General features: G+C 41.1%; 1 protein-coding gene across 3 annotated transcripts in view; it reads right to left on the bottom strand.

Moving 5' to 3' along the window:
• Ttc6 (tetratricopeptide repeat domain 6) overlaps window positions 1-23,491 on the bottom strand; it is a 182,796-nt gene that overhangs the window by 47,312 nt on the left and 111,993 nt on the right. For all 3 annotated transcript variants that reach the window (XM_021179232.2, XM_021179231.2, XM_021179233.2), the window contains 7 exons: window positions 16,279-16,735; window positions 15,852-15,981; window positions 14,883-15,055; window positions 12,124-12,260; window positions 4,487-4,656; window positions 2,268-2,388; window positions 1,076-1,226 (listed from right to left, as the gene is read on the bottom strand). In XM_021179232.2, coding sequence (XP_021034891.1) covers window positions 1,076-1,226; window positions 2,268-2,388; window positions 4,487-4,656; window positions 12,124-12,260; window positions 14,883-15,055; window positions 15,852-15,981; window positions 16,279-16,735 — 1,339 coding nt within the window. The remainder of the gene's footprint in view (window positions 1-1,075; window positions 1,227-2,267; window positions 2,389-4,486; window positions 4,657-12,123; window positions 12,261-14,882; window positions 15,056-15,851; window positions 15,982-16,278; window positions 16,736-23,491) is intronic.

The following is a 23,491-nucleotide window of genomic DNA, read 5'->3' as shown; positions in this document are numbered from 1 at the left end:
CTGCAACCTCTACCTTCATCATCTGGAGAATATGAACTTTGAATTGGACTCTAGGTTCTGAGATGTAGCAAAGGAAGAGTAGAACACCTATTACAAACAAGAAATAAGTCTTTCCTGCTTCAGTAAGGTGCTTCTCAAAGTGTTTTTACCACAGCATAACTCAGCACGTTATGATTACAAGCAGAACATCCAGAGGTATGTTTGAACAAGGATGGAAAGGTAGGATAGGAAAACCAGGTCCCCAAAGATTTTAAGCAAAAAAAAGGAAAAGCCTGGACTTATATATTGGCATAGTCACTGGAACTTCTGTTAGTTGCATCAAAAGCAGGAAAGAGCAGAAACAAGAAGATTCAGTGGTCACTGCATGATCCTGGGAAGGAAGCAGCATCTTGGGGTGAGCTGTTAGTAGGAAATAGCCCAGAGGTGTATCTTTGAGACTAGAGACTCTGGTTTTAGGTGGAGAAAACAAATGTTTTATTGAGTTATTTCAATTTGTTACACTAAAAATTTGTTAGATAGATAGATAGATAGATAGATAGATAGATAGATAGATAGATACCTTGTAAAAACTAAAAGCTAAAGCTGTTAATTACTAGGATATATATATATATATATATATATATATATATATCCCTTTTTCTATGAACCCACACATTTACCAGTATATAAACACACACAAACACATACTCAGAATTAGACTAACAGATTCCAAAAGGCTAACAGTAGTTTTCTCCCAGCAAATAACAGACAACTTTGAAGCTACTGATTCTCAGAAACGTCCTTATGATGTATTCTTATTTGTGTAAAGTACAATAACCACAATAAATGCATGCTGTATTTTAATAAGAATAAAACATGTGTTAGAGATAGTGTAGCAATGAAAATGGACACTTCATAAGTAGTGGCTTTGTAAATAACTAATAATAGTTAAATATATCTGCTTAATAGCTATTACTTATAAATCCATGAGCCTCTATGATTAGCTAAAGAATATGCTCATATATTATAAGTTACATTAGACAAATAGGCAAACAATTAAAATATTTTGAAATTCAAAAATTCCAGTCTTAAATACCTTAGAATAGGTTTCTGCTCTACAAATATAGCTTTGAAGATATAAAGGATCAACTTTAATTGCTTCAGTAAACCACCAAAAGGCTTCAGTATAATTATCCAAGTGTTCTAGATATATGATGCCAATATTTATATAAGCCAAAGTAGCATTTCTAAAAAGACAATAAAATGTATTAAAATTTACATTTATTTCCAATGTTCATCATTTATAAAAAAAAATAAGCTAATGAAATACATGAATCAGTTGCAGTTAGACATTCTTAATGCTCTACTAAAGAAATGAGATTAGTGCACTGCATGGTCTTAAAAAATTATAAGCATGGGTGATTGGGACGGTGGGGAGGAGCCGGAAGGAGGCAGGGGAGGGAAACCATGATTGGAATATATTGTATGAACGAAGTATTTTCAATAAAAAGGAAGAACTTTCCTAATAAAATGCTTTTTAGTAAATTACCAATTATAGAGTCTGTACTGAAAAAGAATATAGTAAAGTTTCCTAGACTCTTTAGCAAAACTTGACGTAATTGTAAGTTACCTTGAATTAATGACTATTGTTCCTCAATTCAAAAGTCTTTGCCTGAGGCCATGAGTAATTCTAAGAGTCATTCTAAGGTTTGATGGCTTTCAAGTAAAAAAAAAAAAAAAAAAAAGGAAAAAAGAAAACAAAAAAACAAACCTCTTCACATGGATAGTTATAAAATTGCTTTTCAATATCAAATAAATGTTATCTCCCCTTTTATAATCAATTGGATTTTTTTCTAGCGTGGGAATTACCGTAGACATTACTTTGTTCAGTGTTCCTATTTCGAGACGAGGGGTACAGTTCTGTGGCCCACACCCACAGAAGCCCTGACTGCTGGACAGCGAAGGGCCTTCCACCCCCCTTCTGACTCTATGTCTGAAGCATCACTCTGCCTCTGTATTCCAAAGAAACCACTGTGGTCCTCGGAGGCTAGGCTCTTAACTCTCCATTTTAACTTTTTAACTTAACGTCCATGGACTTACATTTCCTCCAAGCTCTTCAGCCTCTACAATACTCTTACTTCAGTGTTACTGTAATTCTATTATGACTTTATAGTTACAGCCTTATTTTCCACAAAGTCATTGATAATGAGGGGAAGCTTTGTTTTGTTTTGTTTTTATTTCCCCTGATTTCATGCAATAGTGAAATAAGTGTGAAAACAGAGACATACCTTTCAAGAGAAACAACAGTTTCAAAATCACAAATTGCCAGCATCCAAAGTTTTAGTTGTGTATAGAGTACGCCCCGATGTAGAAAACAATTAAGATTATCGTAGCCGTCATTTATCAGAACTGAAGACATAAAGCACATACTTAGGTTTCTAAACAATCAGATGAGTGGTGTTTCCGAGTACACTCTTTCTACTGCTTCTCTTATCTAGCATTCCATAAACAATGTGTCTATGTTGAGTTTGCCCATTCGGGCAAAAAAAAATAATATGCATGTTTTAAAATTTGCTAACTAGTAATACTGTGGCAATCATAGTTCACAGATTAATGAAAGCTGGTAGTAAACACTGACATCCCATTCACTTTACAGATGAAGATATTAAAGCCAAAGGAGCACAGTACACCAACAGGGACTAGGGTATAAGTCAGCAGCAAAGGCAGGCCTAGAGTTAACACTGCTGGGAGGGCACCCTTGCTCACAGTGGCCCGTGAAGATCACAAAGATGGCAAGGACCAAAGAACAGGTGAGGGTGTACTGGTCCAAGACAAGGCGTGTGGCAGATGTCAAGTCTACTTATCTCCAGAGATAGAGGGCTTCAACGAGGCTATTTAAGGCAAGAAGAACTTGGAACTGAAGTGGAAAACTTGACTGTATGATGGGAACAAGAGGAGAAAAACAACCTCCACTGCAGATGAGTGGCCTTCACCAGTGCCCAGCTGAGAGGACATCTCTCAAGTCCAACTTGGTTACCAACTCCCCTTTGCTTTCAAAAACATGGTAGTGAACTACATGGACTTTTATAAGAGTCAATTCTTGTTTTCTAAGCTTCTCAAGCCCATTCTGGATTGAGAGGTAACCCCACTCTCCCCCTCCCCCTTTTCCCTTCTCCCTCTCCCTCTCCTTTTCTCCCATCCTTCCATACTAGATTTCGGGGGCTTTAGCCAATGTTAGCAATGGCCAATTAATCAATGAATGATGATTCATCCTAATGAAACAAATAATCAATATCCTAAAGGCAATCTCACTGCTCAGTTCACAGTGTGATTGGCCAACCAGGAAAAGATTTGCTGTGATACTGGCAGAAAAAAAAATAAATAAATAATGGAGTGATTTAACTACTCTAGGCTTTGTTTTTCTCTGAAAAAGAATGATGGTAGTAAATTCTTCATATCATTACTTGAGTATTCATTGAAGTATTTCATATATAGTGCCTAGAACCGTGCTCAGAAAGTACTGAAGTATCCCATAAATGTCAAACATTATCACAGAACCTTGTTATAATGGTGGATTGTTTAAATCCTTGAGGTAATATATAGGAAAGGGTGAAGGCTAAAATCCAGCTGGTCTGCTCTGAATAATTCAATAGTAGAGATTTTGAATGGTTACAGCAGCTTCCAAGATGGGAGGCTGACGGAAGAAATGGGAGGTGAAGGCTTCCAGAGAAAAAGTAAGAGGGAAAGGGTTCTCCGAATGGACCAGGTGAGTGGAGCCAGACTGTCCCACAGAACTCTTTAAATCTAAAGGATTTGGTGGCAGAGTCCCAGTCATACATATGGCATATTTGATTGGACACTATACTGAGAAATGAACGGTGAACTCAGAAAAGGCATCTCTGTGAGAGCAGAGGCCATGGCAGGCAAAGAGGAAGCGAAGATGGAGTCAGCTATGGGCAGGAATTCGATGTGAGGATGGTTATTAACTGAATAGAGAGCTTCCGCCCTGTTTCCCATGAGACCTTGGAAATAGACATGAAACCTGAGTTCCTCTCAGCATCTATGGGGCATTTCAGAGATGGCATGATGTCTCCGTAAAGTGCTTGCCTTGAAGCACAGGGACCTGAGTTCTATCCCTCAGAAGAGGGGGGAGTTTGGCATGGTAGCATGTGCTGCTGGTAATCTCAGTAAAGGGGAGGCTGAGGAAAGTGGACCCCTATATTTTTTTGGCCACAAAACCTAGCCTATGTAGTGAGGCCAGTGAAGGGCTATGTTGCAGAAAAGAATATAATTTGAAAGAATAAGAGAGAAAGGAAAGAATGAAAGGGAAAAAGTAGTCAGCTCCTGAAATTATCCTCCGGCCTCTACACGCATGTGTATTCACGCATCCATGCGAGCAACATACATAAAAAGCAAATCACTACACAGTGATCTACATATTACATAATGTACAAGGAACATTAGCATCCCCCTCATATGGGACTCTCACAAACACGCAGCCAAGTACCTGACACGCTGTAATCCTGCAGTGCTCTGTAAGGGCTGCTCTTTCTAAATAAGCAGGCTCGGTAGTACAGGGCTAACCAGTTGTTGGGGTCTAAGTGGATGGCAGCAGAAAAATCTTGGGTTGCTTGCTTATATAAATTCCTTTTAAAATATGCTCTTCCCCGGTATGTCCTAGAAAAAGAAAAGCATTTGAGTGTTTACTGCAAAACAGATAGTCTCTCTTTTTGTTAAACCTATCACCTAGTTTCTGACTGTTTCTCTTTGCTTGCCAATAGAGCTTAGTTGTGCTGCAGCTGTCAAAACAACATAAACATTTTATAGGGACACTTTGTTACATAATTATATGCTTATTAGTTGTGTTTATGGGGTAGCTGCATGGTTATTAACTTTTATCTCATTTCTTTTACAGAGGAGACAACTTTTTAAAATACCTTAGAAAACTCATTCTTTATTATTGATTTATTCTGGATGCTCGTTTTATTTTTAGTGGGAGGAGCAGTGTTTGCACAAAAGGTTTGGGGTCGAGAAAAAAAATATGAAGGTCAGTTGAAGATATTATGAGATAGCCTATCCTATTACAAAGACACATCGGTTATTTTAAAGCATTTGTCTTTAGTCACCTGGGAAAAGGAAGCCACTGAGAAAAGCTTTTGAGACTGGTGATCTTTATTTTTATGACAGTCAAAGCTCATCACTCGAGAGCTAGGGATAGGGAAGGATAGGAAGTATCCCAGTGTGAGCCTAAAGGATTGACTCAAATACTGATTCAGTGGGAATGGAAGTAGCACCAGCAGGCATGCGCTTGGACGGTTAACATGGGCAGTGTCGTGCTGGGGGAGCACCTGGAAAGGTTGATGCTGTAAGAACTTTGAGTATCAGTTGGGTGTGATGGCACGGACCTTCAAGTCTCAGCACTTGGGAGGCAGATGCAGGAGTATGGGACCGTGAAAGGCAGCCTGTTTCCTGGTTGAGCTAAGTTTAAACCCCAGGCACCCAACAGGTGTTCCTGCAAGGGACAGAAGGCCCTGTTCGCCAAGCTCCCAGACACTAGGCCCCTGACAGGAGGCCCCAGCTCCATAATTCTGTAGCCATCAGTCAAGTCCCTGGTATTCCGTCTGGACTCCACCCCCACAGTTACCTGGCAACAGCCAGGTAGGCGGGGCCCACACTCCTTTCTCAGCTCTTCCTGAGTCTAGCCACATCTATGGTGTCCAAGAATTTGAGACCCTGGTGTCCTCCACCTCTGTGCAGGCCCAGGGACCCTGAGCCAACTCTGGGCAGGGGGACCTCAGACTGCTTCCCCAGCCTCGGAGTGGAGTCCTGTGGCTTCTCACAGCCTGACACCCCCCGGGCGGTGTGGGGTGCACGCAGTCAAACTTCCCTTCTGCTTTCACAAGCGGCCCTAGCCCCAGTGGCAGGCAGGCAGGATGCAGGACTTCACTTTAACCCACACAGGAGGATCCCTGGTCTACATAGCAAGTTCCAGGTCAGCTAAAGTTATATAGAGACCCTGTCTCAAAGAATAAATACAAAATTTTGATTTGTTAGGACATACATGAGATATTTCTTTCTTTCTTTTTTCTTTTATTGGATATTTTCTTTATTTACATTTCAAATGTTTCCCCTTTCCCTGTTTCCACTCCAGAAACCCCCTATCCCTTCCCCCTCCCCCTGCTTCTATGAGGGTGCCCCCCACCCTGGTATTCCCCTACACTGGGGCATCAAGCCTTCATAGGACCAAGGGCCTCTCCTCCCACTGATGCCAGACAAGGCCATCCTCTCTTACATATGTGGCTGGAGTCAAGGGTCTTTCCATGAGTACTCTTTGGCTGGTGGTTTAATCCCTGGGAGCTCTGGGGGGGTCTGGTTGGTTGATATTGTTGTTCTTTCTATGGGGTTGCAAACCCCTTCAGCTCCTTCAGTCCTTTCTCTAACTCCTCCATTGGGGTTCCAGTGCTCAGTCCAATAGTTGGCTGTGAACATCCGCATTTGTATCTGTCAGGCACTGGCAGAGCCTCTCAGGAGACAGCTATATCAGCAAGCACTTCTTCACATGCATAATAGTGTCTGGGTTTGGTGACTGTTTATGGGATGGATCCCCAGGAGGGGCAGTCCCTGGATGGCCTTTGCTTCAGTCTCTGCTCCACACTTTGCGTATTTGCTCCCGTGAGTATTTTGTTCCCCTTTCTAAGAAAGACCGAAGCACCCACAGTTTGGTCTTCCTTCTTCTTGAGTATTCTGTCTTCAAAGAATTCAAGATGCCTGTTTCTTTGAAAGACCTCTACTGGATATGAAGTGTGTAATTTCAGAAGTGATCCCCTTCTAAATGTCAAAGAACACAAACATACCAAACGCAAAGTGCATGCTTTTAAGAGAAGAGGGGAGACTTACTTCATTTTGGTAAAGTAGAAAAGTTTTGAAATCAAATTCAGATTATAAAACTACTGCCCTGCCCTCATGTGAATAATGATGACAAATCTTCAAAACAAAACAAAATTAAGTGAATTCTAAATATCATCAAAAAATATGTAATGCCCAAGAGCCATTTATCCTTTGAAATTAGAACATCTATCGATACGAACAGGTTATAAGTAGTTTCCTTGAAGTAACTGAAAAATAAATGGCTCAGAAATGACAATCACAAGCTTCCCTGAGCAGCCTCCTAGCCCATGGGAACCTCCATCCTGCTACCTCTCCTCCAACCTTCATCAGCCATGTTAAACCTGAACCACCCAGATAAGCTGCTCTCCCCAAACCCATTTCCCACGCTCACTGAGTACGATGGGACAAGCCTTCTGGACCTCCATCCTCCCCTCTCCTTTCCACCCACCTTTATCATATCTGCAGATCCTGAGGCATACAGGTTAGCTTCCCTTCAAGCATCCATCTTTCCTGCACCCTAAATCCCCTGGGGCACCCAACCTGTCCTGAGCTGCCTGCTATCGCAGGTAGACGACCCTTCTCCAGTCATCTCTCTGTCCACCTTCACTGGACCTGCTGCTCCTGAACTATACAGACCTTCAGATCCAGGACCATACAATGCAAGGATACTCATCAGAGGCCTGTCACCCTGGGATTATCAAGGTTAATCCCCCCTCACAATATCTACTACAATCAGAACATCCAGGAACCAAAGCCATCCAGATGGCTAGAAGACCTCGAAAAAACACAATCAACAAGAGCCAGGGCAACATGACACTTCCAAAGCACAGCTCCTCCTATACAAAGCCCTAGATATCCTAACATACCTGAAACACAAGAAGATGACCTTGAATCCAAACTTATACAGATGACAGAGACCTTTAAAGAAAAAAAAACAAATAAATCCCTTAAAGAAATATAGGAAAATACAATCAAACAGGAGAAGGAAAATAAATAAAACTGTGTAATACCTGAAAATGGAAATAGAAGCAATGAAGAACACACAAACTGAGAAAACCCTGGAGATGGAAAACCTAGGGAAGAGAACAGGAACAACAGAGGCAAGCATCACCAACAGAACACAGGAGATGGAGGAGAGGACCTCAGGCATAGAAGATACAATAGAGGAAATTGATACAACGGTCAACGAAAATGTTAGAGCTAAGAAATTCCTGACACAAAATATCCAGGGAATTTGGAATACCATGAAAAGAACTAATCTAAACTATTCTCAACAAAACCATAAAAAAAAAAAAAAACTTTCCCAACATAAAGACATGCCTATAAACATATTAGCTTGCTTTTTAAAATTTTTTAGTATTTATTTTATTTATTTACATTTCAAATGTTATTCCCCCTTCCCAGTTTCCCCTTCACAAGTGCTCTATCCCCTCCCTCCTCCCTCTCCACCTGCCTCTATGAGGCTGCTCAATACAATGCCCACCAAAATTCCAACACAATTCTTCAAAAGTAGAATAGGATCAGATAAGGTGGGGGAGGCAGGAGAAAAGCCCAAAGAGCCAAGAGAATGAATGAAAATAAGCAGCCTAGGGTGGGATGGGGGGATCCTCCAGAAAGTACCACAACACCCAGGAGGTGAGAGACTCTCAGAACTCATTGAGGGTGACCTTTAGCCAAAATGCCCAACACTGGGGAGAGGAAATTCGAACAGTCCAACTCTAACAGTCAGGGTCTCAAGTGGAGGAACAGAGTTACTAATCCACAGTCAAAATTTCTGACCCAGAATTGTTCCTGTCTAAAAGAACTGCAGGGACAAAAATGGAGAAGAGACTGAAGGAAAGGCAGTTCAATGACTGGCCCAACTTGGGATCTATCTCATGGGGGGAGGGGGCACCAAGGCCTGACACTATTACTGATGCTATGATGTGCTTACAGACGGGAGCCTGGCATGGCTGTCCTCTGAGAGTCCCTAGCAGCAGATGACTGAGACAGAGACAGGTACGCAACTATTGGACTGAAGTTGGGGACCCCTAAGGTTGAATTAGGGGTAAGATTGAAGAAGCTGAAAAGGAGAATGATCCCATAGGAAAACCAGCAGACTCAACTAGCCCAGACCCCAGGGAGCTCCCAGAGACTGAGCTACTAACTAGGCACATGCCGGTCCAATCCAAGGCCCCTGGCACATATATAGCAGAGGTCTGCCTGGTCTGACCTTAGTGGGAGAAAATGTCCTTAATCCTCAAGAGACTTGAGTCCCCAGGGAAGTGGGAGCCCTGGCAAGGGGTAGGGGAATCAAGGGAGAGGAGCAATGGGATAAGGACCTTTGGGAATGGGGACCAAGAGTAGGAAATGACTGGAATATAAATAAATAAATAAATAAATAAATAAATAAATAAATAAATAAATAAATAAATAAATAAATAAATAAATAAATGTTCAACATCCTTAGCCATCAGGGAAATGCAAACCAAAACTACTTTGGTATTTCATATTACACTAGTCAGAATGGACAAGATCAATAAAACAGGTGAAAGCTCACTTAGGCAAGGATGTGGAGTGAAGGAAACACTTCTCTACTGCTGGTGAGAATGAAAACATGTACAGCAATGATGGTAATTAATGTGGAAGTTCCTCGGGAAGGTTGGAATCTACCTACCTCAAAATCTAACTGTACCATTCTTGGGCATATACCCAAAGGATGTGTCATCCGACCACACAGGCAATTCCTAACCGTGGCCGCTGTACACATCCAGAAATTGGAGCCAACCTAGATGTCCTCAACAGATGGATAAAGAAAATATATTTACACAATTGAATATTCACCAGCAGTTAAATGAGTGACATCATGAAATTTGCAGATAAATTGGTAGAACTAGGAAAAAACACCATCATCCTGAGTTAGATAATCCAGACCCACAAAGACAAAAATGGTACACATTTGCTTATATGTGGATATTAGCTATTAAATCAATGACAACCAAACTACAAACTGTAGAATCACAAAAGCTAGGTATAGAGTAGAGAACTGGGAAGGGACAGATAGATCTCCCTAGGAAAGGGAAGTAGAATATAGAGAAAAGGGTTCTGAAAGGGAAGGATCAAGTGGGGAGGGGAAGGGAATAGGGACATGAGGAAGGGAATATGGAAAGAAAAAGCTAAAATTAAGAGCAACTTGAAGGGTAGTATGTAATCCTAATACAGAAGTATGGGGGGGTACATGCACATGTGTGCATGTGTATTATCTTTATATTTAATTTATATTTATATCTCTGTACTAGAAGCTACATTTGGAGACAATGGATGACTAGCTAGGGCTCTTTCTTCATATATATGCATATGCATATATGAAAGTAGGCTAAATAATGGGGGATATAGAGCCTTAAATAGAGCCATCCATCATTACCAAATATAGCTTCTAGTATCAAGAATGGGTTATATCTAATTGAGTTTTTGGCCAAAGGGGTCCCATGGGAACATGGGCATCCGCAAACAACCCCTTATACTGCCAAGGCTATAGATTGCTCTTCACAAACTGACTGCAAGGCCCTACTGCTGAAGACAACGCCTACACAACTCATCAAACTTGGAGAAGTTGAACTAATGCCTACATAGAACCTTCACCCCTGTATTCTAGCACCTTTGTTACAAGAAAGTACTCTGCATGCTACCAGAAGAGAAACATAAAGATCCACTCAGCCACAAAGCCTTGGATTGACAATGGTGTCTTCCTTGCAAGATGTTCTAGTGCAATAGAAGCACAAGCTTATGGGAGTAACTAATCAGTCTCTGACTTGATTCAAGGCCCACACTACAAGATGGAATCCATGCCTGGCACTGCATGGGAGACCAAGAAACTCAGATTACGTATGCCAGGAACTGAGCATAAGACTGAATACTGCTGGTTTGTTTTGGTTTTTTTTTATGTAGATAAAGAAAATGACTCCTAATGATACTCTGCTATACTTACAGGTCAGAGCCTTGTTCAGTCATAATCAGAGAAGCTCCATCTACAGAAAATGGGAACAAATATACAGACCCACTCTCATATAATATTCAGAGTCAGAGATTTTGGTACACTCAGTCCTAAAAGGGATGTGTCCATAAACAGAAGGACTAGTGGAAACCCTGTGAAAAAAAGAGGTGGAAAGGATGTAAGAGCCAGAAAGGATGGAGGGTGCCAAGGGGAAAAAGGCCCTCTAAATAAACAGAATCGATACACGTATGAACTGAAAGACATGAGGCAACATGCATAGGTCCTTCACAGGTTTGTAACAGATGGGGTCCTACAGCTGAAAGGAGAAACACACACACACTCACACACACACATCCCTAAACCAGAAGCTATCTCTAACTGCTAACCACTTGCAAATGAAAATTTAGTTTTGAAGTCTCGCTGGAGAAACAAGCTACTCTTCGGGGCAGGGTGTGTGGCCAACAAATAATGAATTTGATGGCATCCTAGGACGTTCCTTGTCTCCTCTTGTCAGGTCAATGCTTTTCCTTTCTTTTAATCATACTTTTATTTTTTATTGTATTTGTATTTTTCCTCTCTTCCTTCCCCACAAGTCCTTTGCACATATATTATGACTTCAAGTTTAGTGTTTTATGGAATTCCTGAGTCTGTGAACAAGTAGGGCTCTCCATCGGTCCGTTTTGTATACCTTTTCTTGTTTTGTTTTTGTTTTCTTTTGTTTTTACTTCTGTTTGTAGTTTTATCTTCCTTTATTTTATTTTATTTTATTTTATTTTACTTTATTTTATTATTATCCCTTAGAAGCCTGTTTGTTTTCTAGTGAGAGTCAGAAAGCAGATGTGGGTGGGAGGAGAGGTGGAAAGGAACTGGGAGGAGTGGAAGGAAGGAAAACTGTAATCAGGATAGATTATGTGGGGAAAAAAATCTATTTTCATTAAAAGGGGAAATTAATAAAATTTAAAACAACAAAAAAAGAAGTGGTGAAGCTTTAATACACAAGTTACTATAATGTATTACAGGAAAATATTTGAACAGAACTGTGTACGAAGTGAATACCAAGGTTATGAATGAAGAGGAAATGTAAAGAAGGGAACTATGGATGCTGAGCAATTCTTTGCGTAATTACCAAGTAGTGAGAACCTGAAAATGCAAAGAAATAACTTGGCACTGAAGATTAGCTCATTGTCTTAAAAGGGGGCTGTCAGCTTATATCAAGTCACTTTTCCTGAAAGCACATTTAAATAGTAAATCATTTCAAAATGTACATCTAAAATAATTCCTACCTTGCATCAGAATTATAGGGGTTAAGTTTTAACAGAGATGTAAAATCATATACGGCTCCAATCCAGTTTCCATTTTCAAAGTAAAACATCCCACGTTTCCATAATGCATCTGATCTTTTGCGATTATAATAAATACACTAGAGGGGTGTGAGGGTGCACACATATTGCACAATGAGAAAAACTGAGACCAGTATATAGTCATTTTCAAAATATAGAAGAAAACCCCACTTTAAGATGCTAAAATTCTTCAGATTTTTGTCTAAAGATTAAACTAAGAAATGGGCCCACCACAAATTCTTGAGGTGGGATATTACCCAAGGGGGAAGACAAACAGCAAATACAAGATGCCAAAGCTTTTGACGACTGAAACTTATCACTGATAAAAGTTCCTATATATCTTAGAGATGTCAGAAACTACCCCGTTAAGTGTCACCAACATGACTGCCTGAGCATGACCTGAACAAGGGGAACAGTAACACACATGACAAAGTGGATAGGGGAAAGGCCATAAGGCCTTACCTGTACAGAAGGAAAGCTGAGACTGGGAAAAGTGTCTTCCCTAGACAGAGCACACTAACTGGTTATCTGATATCAGATGGCCAGCCCTGAAAACATGCATGCTAGCAAGATTATCCCAACTAAACAAGCTATAATCTTGCTTATATATGTATGCATGCTCATAGATAGATAGATAGATAGATAGATAGAAAGATAGATAGATAGATGATAGATAAATAGATAGATATAGATAGATAGATACACACACATATGTGCATGTAACAATTAATGAATAAAGAAGCCATGAATCTTAAAAAGAGTGAGTAGGGCTATATGGAAAGGTTAGGAAGAAAGAATGGGAAGGGGGATATATGATGTAATTATATTATAATCTCAAAAATAAAAACTGTAGGGTAGAGCTGCGCTGTCTCGCATCATTCTGTCCTAACAATAGATGAAAGATCTGAGCCAACTCAGCCGCATGGGTTATGGCTTAACTCAGCCCCTAACAACGAGAAGAAATAAATTGGCAGTGAGGGAGCTCGTGGTTACTCGGTGACATAGGAAACAGCAGAGGGCAGAGTTACCATGTGTTCAGCTGGCAAGTTGCGTGCCAGTTGATGCTAGGTAAGAACTGCAGCACAGCAGGGCGGTGGTGGCGCACACCTTTAATCCCAGCACTTGGGAGGCAGAGGCAGGCGGATTTCTGAGTTTGAGGCCAGCCTGGTCTACAAAGTGAGCTCCAGGACAGCCAGGGCTATACAGAGAAACCCTGTCTCGAAAAACCAAAAAAAAAAAAAAAAAAAAAACAGAACTGCAACACAAAGGAGCTGCACGAGGGCAGTTAAAGGAGGAAGGAGTGTGCTACGTAGTTTGAGACCTGTTTGTTTTCAGGATGCTGTGTTCATCTGTTTTTAAACCACTATTGTCAAACACAGGAAGTGAGAAGAGTCTATAAGGATTTTTACATATTTTCCTTTAATTTAGAGATTATAATTACATCATTTCCTCTTCCTTTCCTCCAAACCCTCCCATATACCCCTCCTTACTCTCCTTCAGATTCATGATCTCTTTTTCATTAATTGTTACATGCATATGTGTGCGTGTGTGGGTGTGTGGGTGTGTGTATGCATACATATTCCTAAATTAAGCCTACTCAGTATGTATAATCTTAGATCTTCAATCAAGATCAGAACTTACAAGACCAAGAATACCAATTCTTTAAGCAGAAGAACATCAAGCTAAACCATGAAGAAATATGGCAGTTGGGAACCCGCACAATTGAATAATTTAAGCAGTTTGTCCATTGTACTTAGGACTAAGATTTATAGTTAAGTCAGTCAGTCAGACAGAAATGCATGTCTGGCTGCATCCAAGGGAAACGTTCGCCCTGGTGGCAGCCTCGAGGTGCAGTTCAATCAATCAAAGCTCACGTCCTTGCGGGATTCTGATACCTACAGGCAGATAGAGATGCCTCTCGCCCACCTGCTTTGCCTCATGACACCATTATAATTTTGCATCTTTATTTTCCCTTAAGACTCTTTTCTTTGAGATATTCATAATCTAGAAACATTTCTGTTGTCCACCATTTATCTAGTACTTATGCCGTGTCTCAGGCAACCAATCTTTGTGAATGGCTGAAAGAGTAAATGAACCTGCCATCAGAGCTTCTTTGAGAATCAGTAGGTTCCACGAAGAGGGTGCCAGCTGTTCAAGAGTTTGATAAAGGGAGAAAGCAATTTCCTCTATTATCCATAGAGGAAAGGCAATTTTCAAAGGCTTCTAAAACCATATTTCTTAGTCCACGAAGAGAGAAGTGGAAACGTTGAGAGTTTCCTAGGGTTGCCTCAGTGCCTCACATCTACCTTTTGATCTCCATTCATTCATTCACCAATGTTTTTAAATCATGAAACTGGTGTAACAGCAGACCAGCAATGGAAGCTCTGTAAATAACTTATTAGCTTAATATATAGAATATGTGATGACTCTTAAGGACTTTGCAAGGGAGTTGGCTCTGTGAATTAGGGGCAGTGTGTTGCTCTTGTAGGAGGAAATCTGGGGTTAGGTTTCCAGCACCCCCCAAGTGAAGTCTGTAACTTCAGTTCTGGGAACCTGATGGCCTTCTGACCTCTGCAGGCACCAGACACGTGCCTGGTGCACATGCATACATGCAAGGCAAACACTTTTAAAATAAATAAGTCAGAAAGAATGTTTGCGATGTAAAATCTATAGGTGGGAGCACTGAGCATCACAAAGCTTACTTTGGAGTAGTCATCAATCGCCAGCACTTTGTTTGTCGTCTCGTACATCTCCCCTCTCTTGAAATAAAGGTCAGCATCTTTGGGCCTGCACTTAATGGCCTGGCTGTAATTCAGGATTGCCAGTGTAACGTCCTTCTTCTCTCTGAAAATCTCTGCCTTTGACAAGTATGCCTCTGCAAGGAGAAGAGGCAAAACTCCGCTTTACAATTTATTCCTTAACTGTGAATTTAAGGCAACAAGCCCTCTCCAAAACCGCAGTCTCGGAATGATTTTGACTCGTAGACTTTATCTCATTTTTCTTAAGCCCCACACCTTATGTTTTTCCCCTCAGAGTCTGAATAGTCATTTGCAACTTTAAGTAGTGTTACTCTGAAGTTGCAAAATGGCCACTCACCTCCGAAGTGGTTTGAAATATTTCAGTCTTACCAGATGCAATGAAATGTAAAGATTGTAGGACACAGAGTGGTGTGGAGCTTTAGCACACAGAGATCAGAAACGTTCTGCCATCTTCTACTATATTATGTGGTGGATCTGCGAGTGCTAGGGATTCAAAGATGAGTATGACATTCCCACGTTTCTAGAAAGTTCTGTGTCCAAACACTGAGGGAGTTAGAAAATGGCGCTTATGTCACCACAGCACCACAGCTCTCATACTGAAGCGTGTGGACAAGAGAAGATTTACAAAGCACCCTCCCCCCATTATAACTTTGAGTTCATATTCTCCTTATGAGATAAATAAGGATGATTGTGCTAAAACAGATCTCTAGGGCATAAATACAAACATAATGAAAAAAACAGTCTAAAGTTATAAACTCTGAATTTGTAATATTAAGAAAACTGTACTTTTAAAGCTGGAGACATTTACCCTGTCCGTGCAGAACTTCCATCTACCATTTATGTCTACTTATAATAAGGACAAGAGCTGAGATAAAGCGACAGGTGCTGGGACTGTCTCCATATGAAACCCACCTGCATGGTTTTTATTGTACTTATTGATGAAATTCAAATCATCCAAAGCATCATTGACTTTGTCTTGGAAAAGATAAATGAAATGTCTGTGCCAATAGGCATTTAGAAATAATGGCTCCTGGAATATAGCCTGAAAAAACACACATGTATAAAGTCAGGCAAGTTCATTTTCAAAAGGAAGAAACACTATTAGATGAGTTTCTCAAACATCGCTGGTACCAGTCCCTTACATGTGTGCACATAAGATCTCACAATGCCCCCCCAATCTAGTGTTTTAACAAGTGTCTCAAAGTGTTAATACTTCTATTTCACAACCACATAAGCTGTTCATCAACCTTCTGCTATTCAACATCTCAATAGAAAACTACAGCATAAACAAAAGCAATGTGAGTGGTGAATTGTGCTGTTTCGATTTTTTAAAACTTACTTCCTGTAGGTCATTCATGGCACTTTGCAGCTTTCCCAGTTTCCGGTAAATGGCTCCACGCCTACAGTACGCAAATGCCAGATTTCTTTTCTCACTCTTTATTTCTTGAGTCAACTTCTCCACTTCAGACTCGTAATACTTAATGACCTCTGGTGGAAGATTACTCTTGACGTGATCGCTCAGCTCCAGTTTGGAGAGCTCTATCACTGGCTCTGGAACATCTTCTTGAACAGATGATGCGACTGGTGGTGTGTGTGTTTTCCGAGGTTTGTCTTTAGCAAATAACTCAAGAACCCATGTCCAAGGATCAGTATTTTTTGGTATTCCTCCTCTGCTCTCAGCAAACTTATCAAAATTTAAAAGTGTGGGTACGCTGGGGCACCGTATTTGACGCTCATATAATGGAACTTTAAGGAAATACTTTCTCTCTCCAGGAAGTACTCCATGAGACGCTGATCTGATTTCAAAAAAAAAAAAAAAGAATTACTAATTTTAACTACAGAAACACAATTACCTTTCTGATCAATGATTCAGACTCAACCACACACACAAAAAAAATGCTATTTTTCTCTTATTAAAACAATGCTAATTTTATGTAACCCAAGTTCATATTTTCAATCACTAAAACTGTAGCACAGTATGAAGAATCTCTGTAAACTAAGTGTAAACGTATTTCTAACAAGGCACACTCTCTAGACTGCTTCCCCCATCCCCCCATGACAATGGTGCTCCTTCCTAATCTGATTCGCTGCCTCACACTCTGCATAATGATTGTAGTGGGGACTTCAGAAGATAAGCAGGCAGGGATGAAGGTAGTCCTTCTTCCACAGCTACAAAGAATAAGAGCCTGAACCTTATTTCTTCCATAAATTATGACAGTTGATCATGCAAATGCTTTCAAATGATACAGCTATATAGGTGTGGCAGTATAGTAGCTATGGGACATGGCATAAGGACACTCTACTGGAAGTTTGAAAGGAAGCTTTAGTCTCATCATCTTTTACTTACTGAAATTATATTGTAAGAAGGTGCTAAAGTAGGAGAGCGAAAGTAAGAAAAGGCTCCTGTTCTTTTATTCTTTCTTATAATCTCCACTCCTCATTCTAGTAAAAGCCTTCATCATCCATCCTGCATGGAATGCAGCATCCTGGCTATTATGACACAAAGCCATCTTAGGTTAGGGAACCTTAATACAGAAAGTGCCTACAGGACATAGGGCTGAATGTCGGCATGACTACAGGATATTTTCTTAATTGGTGATTGATGTAGAAGAACCCAGTCTATTGTGGGTAGTGTCATCCCTGGGCTGGTGGTCCTGGGTTCTATAAGAAAGCAGGCTGAGTAAGCCATGGGGAGTAAGCCCATAGTTAACACTCCTGCATGGCCTCTGTCTGCATCAGCTCCTGCCTCCAGGTTCCTGCCCTGCTTGAGTTCCTGTTCTGATTCCCTTCAATGATGAACAGTGATATGGAAGTGTAAGCCAAATTTCCTCCGCAAATTGCTTTTGGTCATGGTGTTTCATCACAGAAACAGGAACCCTAGCTAAGACAGTCAATAACTTAACTTTCTGCTTCTACTCTTGGCCTTTGTCTAATCCATCATCCATGTGCCGTTTGGGTGTTTACTTCCACAAATGTGTATCAGATTATGTCACACTTCCAAAACAATCTCTAATGTCTGAAAGATTGTGTTTTCACCATATCCTTTGAGGAGTGACATGAGAAGTGTCAGCATAGACCACTGAGATGCCATCTCTTCCCCCACCCCACCCCCGTCTGTTCTTTGACCATATCCCCATGATAATCGTCCAGGGCAGTGAACTTTTTAGCCCACTGACTACCTGGCTCCTCTATTCATATTTCTAATTTCTGAGCCAGGTGGTTTGTTTGTGCTCCCATGTTTCTCTCCTTCCTCACTTTGTTCTCTGGCCTTGGAAACTAATCTATGCGGACTACATCTACAGGATATCTTGTTCTCTGTTTTCTTGCTTAGAAACCCCTATAAAGGGACATAGAAAATGAAAGAATGGACTATCCAGAGAATACCCCACCCAGTGATCCATCCCATAATCAGCCACCAAACCTAGACACTATTGCATATGCCAGAAAGATTTTGCTGAAGGGACCCTGTTATAGCTGTCTTGTATGAGGTTATTCCAGTGCCTGGCAAATACAGAAGTGGATGCTCACAGTCATCTATAAGATGGAACACATGGCCCCCAATGGAGAAGCTAGAGAGAGCACCCAAGGAGCTGAAGGGGTCTGCAGCCCTATAGGTGGAACAACAATATGAACTTACCAGTACCTCCAGAGTTTGTATCTCTAGCTGCATATGTAGCAGAAGATGGCCTAGTCGGCCATCACTGGGAAGAGAGGCCCCTTGGTATTGCAAACTTTATATGCTCCAGTACAGGGGAATGCCAGGGACAAGAAGTGGGAGAGGGTGGGTAGGGGAGCAGGGCAGAGGGAGGGTATAGGGAACTTTTGAGATAGCATTTGAAATGTATATAAAGAAAATATCTAATAAAGTGTAGTAAGAGATGCAACTGAAAAGAAAAGAAAAGAAAAGAAAAGAAAAGAGAAGGGAAGGGAAGGGAAGGGAAGGGAAGGGAAGGGAAGGGAAGGGAAGGGAAGGGAAGGGAAGGGAAGGGAAGGGAAGGGAAGGGAAGGGAAGGGAAGGGAAGGGAAGGGAAGGGAAGGGAAGGGAAGGGAAGGGAAGGGAAGGGAAGGGAAGGGAAGGGAAGGGAAGGGAAGGGAAGGGAAGGGAAAAGAAAAATGAAGTCAATGCAGTAGTGCCATGTAGTGGAATTAAAACTCCAGTTATCACCAGTGCTAGTTAGCAAGGAGTGTTCTGGTGAAAGACAAGAACCTACAAAGTCAAGTGTGAGTCACTTAGTCACTAGGACAAAAAGAGTGCTTACAGTAATTACTTTATATTTTCATCATGCTTTCCCCTACCCAAGTCCTCCAAGATCCTCCTCCCCTCCCTAATCCCCAACAGCATGTTGGTTCTCTTTTTTCTCTGTCTCTCTCCCAACCCCCTAAAAAAAAAAAATCAAACAAAGCAAAATGAAATGAAAAGTCCACAGAGGTATATTGATTTCTGACCTGTGTTGGCCAGCTCCTCCTGGCTATAGGGCCTGCCCTGGAGTGTAGTTGATATACCCTGCGACATTCTGTTGAAGAAAACTGATTTTCCTTCTCATGGCAGCTGTCAATCACAATTAGCTTCCTGGTTAAGGGTGGGAGTTTGTGTCCACGTCCCCGTCCCCTGTCTCATGGCTGAACCCATCTCCCCTAAGCCCATTCAGGTTTTGTGTGCTATCACAGTCGCTGTGTATTCATCTGCGCATCAGTCCTGTTGTGGCTGAAAGTGTCGCCTTGGAGTCATACATGACATCATCTATAACATCCATCCATGACATCACCTGCCTGCCCTTATGGTTTTCCACTTCCTCTCCCACATCGATCCCTAAACCTTGATGGGGTACAAGTTTGATGAAGACATCCATGTAAGACTGACTTCTCTAAAGTCTCTCTTTCTCTCTCTGCACATTGACCAGATGTGGGTCCCTGGGTTAGTTACCATCTACTGCAGGAGGAAGCTTCGCTAATGAGAGCTGAGAGAAACGCTTTAAAAGAACAGAATGGTGGTGGTACCAACTAAAATCTGAAAGCCCCTAAATGCAGCAAGGTAATGAAGCTACTATGGAATGAACTCAAAACTAAATAAGCAGATATGGAAAATGGATCCTCCCCCAACCCCCAAATTCTACTTATCGTTCCTAACATGGCTGAGAGACATTATATCCCTTGTCTGAGAGATGCAATCCCCACCCCTTGCATAAATAGCTGTTAATGACTATACTGTCATATTGCCTCATACCTGTGTTGTATTACACTGGATCACCACACTGGATCCCAAAGTCTCTCAGCTGTGAGATCTGAGTACTTTTGCCCAGTCATAGATGCCAGTCCTTCACCCTCCCATATCCATATGGCAGCTGGCCCTAGTTAGTGAAGCCTGAGTTACACTACCTATTATCTTACAAGTTACCATGCACCAGAAACACCTAAGGGACTTGTTGAAGGGCAGATTTTTGGGCTTCCCGCTCTCTAATTGAGCAGGCATAGGGTGGGGTCCTGGGGTTTACATTCTAACAAGTTCCTGCATAAAACACACTGATACCAGGATAATACTCTAAGAACCACTGTCATAAAAGAGTGAGCGCTTAAAAACCTTGGGGAAAGGAAAGCTGATCTGCCAACTGTGGCATCCCTAATCAAACTCTAACCCCTGGAGGGGAAACAGAAGATGCGAATGTGAGGGCACATACAGAAACACTATGGATCCTGATCTCAGAGGCAGAGGTGAAGAAGTGGAGGATGAAGGAGGAACTGATGTGGTTCAGTGGTCCTGGTGGGACAAACGTGGCTGCAGATTGGTGAATCCTAGCGAGAACAGCCTAGTCAGTGCAGACACCAAGGACACAACAGCTTATCTTACGACAGGAACAGAACGGTAATAAAAGGATTTCACTTTATAAGAACCTGTGGCAATAACTAAATGGATACAGTTTTGGCTTTTTTTTTTTCATTGATAAGACAGATGGGTGGCCTGCTAAGGTATTGTTTGTCTTAGATAAGCAAGAAACTTCTGGGTTTGTTGGGCATAAAAATTAACTGGCTATACATTTGAGATTCATGTTATTTTGCCCATATCTCAAAACCAAAAGAGTTCACAGCCTAAAACCTCACCTGACATGAAGCACAGGCCAGATCCCACTGAGAGTGCTCAATCATGTGACACAAGCATCCGCAAATATACTCCCAAAGAATCGAAACACAAGTACTCCGGCCTTCTAAAGGCCAGTAGATACTCACTCTATGTTTTTTAGATTTATTTATTGTATGTGAGTATATTTACTGTATGTATGTTGCTGCCTTAGACACACTACCATGGTGAGTCTTGTGAAAGATGCATTTGATCATTTTAACATACTGTCCTCTGCTTTGAGCTCTCCTTTTATAATTAAAGATACAAAATATTTATCATATCCTATAAACATCTCTGATTTATTGAGGTCACAGTGACTTACAGATATACATTGTCCTTTTTTAATTTATGTATATGGTGTTTGCATGCACGTATACAAGTATGTATGGGTATAAGCACCCATAGATGCACATATAGACTCCAGAGAAGGATGTTGGGTGTCACTGTCTATCTCTCTCCACTTCACTCCTGAGTCACAGGATCTTATGGAGTCTGAAGCTCTATTTCAGCAAGCTGCCAGGACCCACCTGTCTCTCCCTTTCCCCACCCTCAGTGCTAGGGTGACAGGCACAAGCAGCCATGCCCATCATTTTTGCATGGGTACAGGCAATTTGAACTCAGGTTCCTATGATTGTAAAAGCATTCTTACCCACAAAGACATCTCTAGAGCTTCAACAGATGGGCACACATGAGTAATTTCACATTTATCACTTACCGTGGCCAATAGGGCAATACTGGGTATTATCCCCCAAAAACTTTCTTGACCTTGCTTATCCATCTCTGGTGTTCCAGAGACTGCTCTACCTGCCGGCCAAAAGCAATAAGCATATTCTCCAACTCAGGGCTTTTGCACTTGCTTTTACTTTTACCCCTTCTTCAGAGATTTAAACATGTCACTGCCCCATACCGTTCAGCTCTGAGTTACAAAGACATCTGAGTACTCTGCCCAATGCAGCAGCTCCTGTGATTCTCCTGTATTAGTCAATCCTGCCTTAGCCTCTTCATGATATGTTTATCACATCCTTACCATCACTGGTTACTCTCTCCACTGTCTCTTCCCCCCAGAATACAGACTCTGTATGTCTAATCCAGACTCTGCGAGGGCAGCAGGTTGAAGAGTATTCTTCACTGTCCTCATCTGCAGTTCCCTATCCAGAGTAGTATCTGGTGTACACAAGGTGCACGATAAATCTACTCTAAAGAAATGAACTGCTGAGCTCAAGCAATCATTTCATTTACAACCTGCTCACTTCTTACGTCAACTGCAGTCCCTTCCGGCTTTAAAGCAGAGGCGACTCTCAGCTTAAAGATCCATTTATGGAATAAATACTTGAAATTAAAATGCACGTATGTTTCATTTACAGCACGTCTATTTCCTTTACAGCCCTGTAGATCTGGGAAAGAGCACAGTTACACATTCGGTTGTGCAGCCTCTTCTTAGTCTGTTCTGCAAGAAACTCAGAGCGAATACAAGTTCATGTGGAGAAGCCCTGCTCTCCACTCATTTCCCCCAAAAGGCTTTTTAAAAAGAAAGTCAAAAAGTTACTTTTAACCATAAACATATGCCATATTATATATATATATATACATATATATATATATATATATATAATTAAGAAGGCATAAAGTAAACTAACGAGTATTCTCTTCTTTGCCCATCCCCACCAACTACCTACAGCTTAAAAAAACAATCAATGCCAGAACTGAAGGATATAGTTCCATACTCTCTATATAATATGTAAGCTCACACTTAATATGAATGCATATGTATAAAGGATAATCTGTTCCCACAGGTTTATCTGAATGTGTCCCCATGTACACATTCAAAACTATGTTAACTGTGACTTAGTGACAGGACTGCAATATTTTCTTTCTTTTTTTCTTAATTTTTATTTCTATTAGATGTTTTCTTCATTTACATTTCAAATGCTATCCCGAAAGTCCCCTAGATCCTCCCCCCACCCCTCCGCCCAGCTCCCCTACCCACCCACTCCCGCTTCCTGGCCCTGACATTCCCCTGACTGGGGCATATAAAGTTTGCTAGACCAGGGTTGCAATATTTTCTAGTTCTTTTTTTACAATGAGGATGTATTATCTTACTGGCTGATAAAATAATTATAATATCTTAAAGGGAACTAGGACCTGTTAGACAAGTTTCTAGGGGAATGTAAAAAGCAAACACAGATAATGGGTGAACTTTTACAAGGGAAAGCTATAGTCTCGGATCATTGAAATTAAATAGCCCAAATTAAAAGGGGAAAAAAAGGGAAAGCAAAATCATGATCAGAAAGTCTGCATCCACATTTTTCACAGCTGGGAGTATGGTCCGCGGTTTCTCAGTTGAAAGAACAAGATTGTAAATTAAGCTGCTGGTTCATCTGCCACGTAGGGAGGCCAGGCTCGCAGGGCAGAATATGTGTACACATAATTATCTTGA

The sequence above is a fragment of the Mus caroli genome, unplaced genomic scaffold (assembly GCF_978045245.1).
Source record: "Mus caroli unplaced genomic scaffold, Mus_caroli_1 scaffold_14, whole genome shotgun sequence".
NCBI lineage: Eukaryota > Metazoa > Chordata > Mammalia > Rodentia > Muridae > Mus > Mus caroli.
The sequence above is the reverse complement of the archived record's forward strand: the minus strand, read 5'-3'. Positions and strand labels throughout refer to the sequence as shown.